We start from the raw sequence: 6199 nt of genomic DNA, 5'->3' as shown, positions 1-6199 counted from the left end.
CAAAATTTCAATCACTGGCTGGGCTGCTGGCAGCTAAGAAATGGATCACAAGATGAGACTGGTTCTGTTTGGGGAGGTTAAGATCACAGGCCGTCGCCGTTGATGTACTAGTGCAGCCAGCTAATGTCATCCTGCTATCTACTCTCTCCATGGCCGCTGCAAGTACTTGTTGATGGTGAATGGACTGTATGGGTTAGTGTGGTTGTGGTCGATTGTAATGGCCCCAAATGGTTTGGAAATTGGAAGGGTGGATTGAACCCATAGATGGGAAATGGTTTGGTTTAGATTCTAAAAGAAGACTTCTGGATTGTTGGGTTGGTCTGGACTACTTTAGCTGGCTGTTGTGGTTTGGATTGGGAACAGGGCGGGTTTTAACCTCATTGGCAGGCCTACAGTCAAGCTGCATACAGTTCTACCAAAAATAAAATACGATACAATTATATTATAAGTTCATAATTTTTTGAACAAAGAAAGTTAACCTCTAGTTGGTCAAGAAAGAACATTATTATTGCTGAATATTTTGCATTCAATGACCAATGCATAGGACGCAAGCACAAAAAACTAACGATTTTCACACAAATACTATATATATGTGGTTTCATATATTAGGAAAGTCCAAATAGTTGCCCGAGAATCCATCTCCTAATCCAAAAGGTTTAGCGCCTGAACTTGCTAGCCCCCCTTGTTAGGCTGGCTGTCTAGGCGATTTTGGCTGTGCGGTGTGCTGACTGGACGCACTTTCCACGTCATCTTGCCTATTGTACCACTGACTGAATAAGATGAATGGGAATAGTAGACTTAGAGTCATTTCTTCGGTAAAGCTTTCCTCATTCCATCTTTCCCTCTGAATGTTGTTTTCTCTGTTTAGAGTCCTAGATGGACTCTTGGGTAAAGTTCAGAGGATATTTGGACTTCTCCTTCCTGCAGAGATTACATTTTTTTCGCGGTAAGAAATCTAAATAATAAGAGAACAGAAACAACATCATTTTCCATGTAGCATTAAGAGGCTTAACATCAACACCGTGAATGCAGGGCATGTAACACTCAGCTTGCCAGAGAGAGGAACCCAAAAAAAAAAGATGTTCTACAAATGCACGAGTAAACATAAGAACGTAGAGCCAGCTCTACCTTATAGCCATTTCATTGATAGAAATGATAAGTTACATTGTTACATGATTGGGAAAGAGTAGAAAAAAAGAAGAGAAGAACAGCAAAATGGAATGTACAAAAGTGTAAGAAAAAAAATACTATACATTGGCCTCAGATGATTAAAGGCCGATTTTCACTTTGATTTTATTACTGACCGGCACGAGTAATTTTTAATTTCGGTTTTCAGATCGATTATCAGATTTCCCCGGCACACAGTTTTCCAATGAGGGTATGGATTAAAATAATACAGATTATGTACGATTTAATTAATCTGATTTCGATTGACACAGCTAGGATGCTCAATTATCACTTCCATTTCGGATGCCCTTGCTCTAGGCAGGAGTTCCTCAGCTTCTTTCACGAGGGAACCAAGAGTCTTTAGGCTGCTGCTACAGCCAGAGATAACCATGATGTCCTCGATTTCCGACATGTTCCTCGCAGCCTTCGACAGTGATTTAATCAAGTTCTCTGCTTCTTCTACGGTGTAACGGCTTCCATGTCTAACGATTAGTATGAATATCTCAGTGATAAGCTTCAATGTGTTCAATCTGTTCACTATAGTCACCTTACTCTTCATTGACAGCTTTGTGACCATCGATTGGAGCTCCGTTAAGATGCTGAAGCCGTTGGCTGCCCTGTTAATTGCATCGATAAGAGGAGGCAAATCTTCAGCATCCATTAAGTTTCGTGTCATCGTCACAATCAGAGATAAAACTGCCGCCAGCATTTGTCTGTCCACAGATTCGGCACGAAGTGTTCTCACAAGCACCTGCAACATTATGTTTATCTTCAGTATGACAAGCGTAACGATCCAACACAAAGACTAATTATCACCCTATATATGATGCTGATAAAAATAAAGCAAGTGTTTCTTTTCTTGCCTCAAACAGACTATACCTCTGGACTCTTAACCTTTAAGGCTTCCTTGAGGCTCTGGATATATTCATCATCATCAGTGTGATGAACACACAGCTGCTCGAGGATTTGCGCGGCGCTTATTCTGTATTCCTTGGGATATCTGTCTTGTACAAGTATTTTTGTGAGATCACCAACGACATCATCTTTCACTTGTAAGATTAACTTGGCATTTGCTTTGCCATGGGAACATAGCGTCGCAAGCTTTTCACCTACCACTGCCAACCCAAAAATGATGTTGGCCTCCTTATAAACTTTGTGAGTGAAGATGAGTAACAATTTCTCAATGAAATATTCCCTCGTCACTATGTTAGAAAGCGTGTGCTCGTGCATTCGTGTGTAAATGTCCAATGCTTGCATAAACAGGGAACTATCATGGAACGATCCGAGCCCACATCCTTGGCAACCTAGAATCCTCTCCATACTAGCCATGGCTTCCACGTCTCCTGAGATTTTGCGGCGGAGTTCCTTGCCAGTCTGGCCAGGAGCATCCACAAGCCGGAGAATCACAACCATCGAAGCATGCACTGTTCTGAACCACGCACTATTAGGGTCATCGTTGTGGTTGAGCAGGCCAGACCGCAGAGGCGCCATGATCTTGGCTAGCAGGCCCTCCGTCTTGTTGATGGATCGCTGACAGTCCTCGTGTGCAGCGAGCTTCATGAGGATACTCAGGCCCTGCAGCATCAGTTCTCGGTAATTTACAGGGATGTTGCCATCACAATCCTTAGGGGGACCTTCGAGCAGAGAAGCTATGCAATGGATCCCTTGTGGAAACTGCTCCAGGTGGAGGTCACCAGCAAGGTGCGCCACGATCCTTGCAGCGTGCTCCCTCGCCTCGGCATTGTATGCCCTCGTACAATCAAGTGACTGCAGCAGTGTGTGCAGGCCGCCATCTTGGCTGTAGGATGCCGATAGGAGGAGCTGCTTTACCATTGCTTTCTGCTCTTCGACCTCGACCTCAACCTCGAGAAAGAAATTGTACTTGTACATTGGCGTATTCAGGAGGGAGTCCAGGATCCTCACCCCAGAGAGGAAGCCATCAGGGGATCCAGACTTGGTTAAACCGACGGCATATGTGACCAGGTTCCTTCCTTTGACGAATGACGGGTCCTTCTCACACCCGATCATCGTCTCTTGCATGTACGCCATCACTGACTCGCTCAAACTAGTAACAAAGCGATATTTGTTAACCACCAAATCCACCAGCCTTTTCTGCTCATAGCACAATGTGAACCGGTAACAGAAGAGCACACCCTGGAGCAAGGCGATGGAGTAGACGAACTTCAGCGCAGATTTCAGGTTGGCGCCGCCATTGTTGACCTCACCCCCGTAGTCATGCTGTATCAGACGACACGCGGATATGGCAGTGGTGATGATCAGCCCAAACATGTAGAGCACCGCTAGAGGGCAGATGATGGTGGCAAACACGAACAAATGGAGCAGCCATATGACAACTACTACTAGGTTGTTCAGGTAGTAGGAGCGTGACCGTGATCGGCCATAGAACCAGCTAATGGCACCCCTTTCCGTTTCCAATGTATCCGTAGCTGAGAAAAAGCCTAAAAACGACCTCCAAGTATATCGTAGCTTTTCGTTCAGAAAGATGTCGGAGACTCTGTGGGTAAATTTCATTGTTCCAGTTAGATGGTGAGATAAGTAATCAAGAGCTATATAGGCTGGTGGTAAATCTGTGCATTTCACACTTATCAGGATATATTACATAGATTTTGAACCTATCTAGCACTAATATTTTTTTTTGGAAAATACATATCAACAGCCATCGGATACTTACATTTTTCATATGTATTCATATACAAAATAAACTTTCAAATCTCTATCCTTGCAGGGGAAAAAAACCGATCCATTATAATTTTGAAGTTTGAAATGGATTAATGTAAGTTTTCTATTCATTCTGGCCTTTGTGTGTCTTCGACACAACAGCCCTGATCCATTATACTAAAAAGTTCAATAATAATTCAAAGTTCAAAAAATAATTATTAAAAATATGTATTTGGCTTCAAAATTACATGGGCAATCCATCCTAAAGTGTTCTCACCAATGTATTAGGATAATGTCGACCCCACGATGGAGTTTGGCACTTGGTGTTGCACAAACGACCTTGTCAGCGGTGGAGGAATTTGGAGCTTGGCACTGAGGCACTAGTGGAGTTTGAAGATCAGTGCACTGCATGGACGCACTGAGTAATGGTGGAATTTCATGCTCAGGTAGGACGATATATAGAGGTATGTTTTCCTAATTGAGGAAATGAAGCTCTTCTCACAATTGAGAGAGATTACAAGATAAAGAATACAATCGTGTTTGGAATAGGCCAGATTGTGCATATGCTCATCGCGGTATTAGTGTGGCCGTTTTTGTATTGGTCATAGCCTGAAGTTTGTACCAAAACTAATAAAGTTGACAAAAGGTCAAAAAGCACTTACACCAAAAGTGAGACCTTTCTAACTCGCAATGAATTCAATTGTTGAGGTTTGCTAGCTCTAGAATTCGACTCAAAAAGGAGAATTGTCCAATACTCGAATAGTTGTTAAGCTATTGAGATTTGCTAGCTCTAGATTTTAGCTCCTGATGTCCTACATGCCAGTGACTGAATGGATATGCCCACATGAACTTTCATCAGGGGATGTAAACTACTTGCCAGTGACTGAATATTTAGAAAGTGGAACTGTCTTAGCAGAAAATATAGCTCCAAAATAAATGTTTTATGCGAGCTTAAAATATAAAATTAAGATATTGAGCAGTGCAAAGAGACTAACCCAGCGGTCTGGACAAGGGTAATTATTGTGAGACACCAAAAATCCTTCTTCCCCAGTATGGAGACGAAGCCACCAAGAAGGATAACAGTGGTCCATAAAACAAGAAGATAACCTAGCCCCTTGACGGCCATAGACATGTGTCCCATGAACAGCGCGTAGTTGTTGATGGAGCTAACTTCCTCCCACTCTGAGTCATCAACGGGCTCCATTCCACTAGTCATTCTTCCCTTGCAGATGTGCAGAGTGGAGGTCAACTGCAAGTCTGCAACGCAACAAAGCCAATATGTAAGCCCGCATGCTCAGAACTCTATTCGTTGTATACTCGTACATAATAAAGCCTGGAGATGCACGCCAAGAATGGAAAAAAAAACTGATCTACAAGAAGCATGGTCATTCTTAACATAAATATGTCCATCCTATTAAATTTAATCAGTTTTGATTAGCATCAAGCAAGGTAGGCTGACTTTGGTTTTGTCAAAATCTGTTCAGTTGATTGTTTGAGAAAGTCAAAGGAAAAAAAATCATATGGTGAGGAAGCAAAGGCCTCGGCTAGCTGGCTGGAGTTAGTGTAACTAAAGAAGAACAGCCCAGATCAGTGGATCACAGATGTTACCGTAATTCGTAAACATATAATCTGGTTGTCAGCATAAATAATTGTTGGTGCCTTTTCGGGCCAATACAGATTCACCTAAATATTTGTTGCAAATTTGGCCTAGTGCCAAATTGTGGTGGTCAACAATAATATTCCGTTTTCTCAAATCGAATCCCAATAGATCAAGTTGACATTATATATGTGTACGATGGGAAAGCAAATACCATGGCGTCTGAGCTGAACAGCAGAATAGTCAAGCTAACTGTTGGGGACTTTGGAACAGTCAGTCACCTGTTTAAAACAAGAAAAATAAAATTGATTCGATAGCATCAAAATTTCACGATTTCAGTTCCATATAGCACATAAAGTCAGTGATTTCAGTTCCCTTTTCCGAATTGGTTGACTTGCGTTGACCGGCTCACAAATCCAAACAGCCCATTTCGCTGCCCAATAAAGCAAAAAAAGATTATCCATCTAGGGAGCAACATGCGAGAGAACTGCAATACCTTCTCGTCGGCGATGGGCGAGGAGGGACAAGGCAGCCGGGACGAGGGACGGCGGGGTGAGGCTGATGCTGCCGGAGAGCCGCGAGCCCGCGACGGACGAAGCTGATGCGGGGCGAGGAGCACGCCGGCGGACGGAGATGAACGCCGGGGACGATGGCCGCCGGCGGTGGGGATCGACTGATAAAAGGTTGTGCAGCCAAGGGCAGTATAGTAAAAACCGAGTCACTCGGCTAGGTCAACACAAGTCAACCAAAACGGGT

General features: G+C 43.3%; 1 protein-coding gene across 2 annotated transcripts; it reads right to left on the bottom strand.

Annotated features, from left to right (window-relative positions):
* Window positions 1-1099: 1099 nt before the first annotated feature.
* LOC4352463 (uncharacterized) lies at window positions 1100-6199 on the bottom strand. 2 transcript variants are annotated; one of them, XM_015762622.3, is made up of 5 exons: window positions 5940-6195; window positions 5658-5724; window positions 4842-5103; window positions 2047-3682; window positions 1100-1918 (listed from the first exon to the last, which is right to left on the bottom strand). In XM_015762622.3, exons 3-5 carry the CDS (start codon window positions 5060-5062, stop codon window positions 1412-1414), a joined length of 2364 nt encoding a protein of 787 aa, XP_015618108.1. In that variant the 5' UTR covers window positions 5063-5103; window positions 5658-5724; window positions 5940-6195; the 3' UTR covers window positions 1100-1411. The 2 variants fall into 2 exon arrangements, with proteins under 2 accessions (XP_015618108.1, XP_015618109.1); XM_015762623.3 differs by lacking the exon at window positions 5658-5724 and having other exon boundaries at window positions 5940-6199.

This window comes from Oryza sativa, chromosome 12, assembly GCF_034140825.1.
Source record: "Oryza sativa Japonica Group chromosome 12, ASM3414082v1".
Lineage (NCBI taxonomy): Eukaryota > Viridiplantae > Streptophyta > Magnoliopsida > Poales > Poaceae > Oryza > Oryza sativa.
This window is presented reverse-complemented; position numbering and strand designations above follow the sequence as displayed.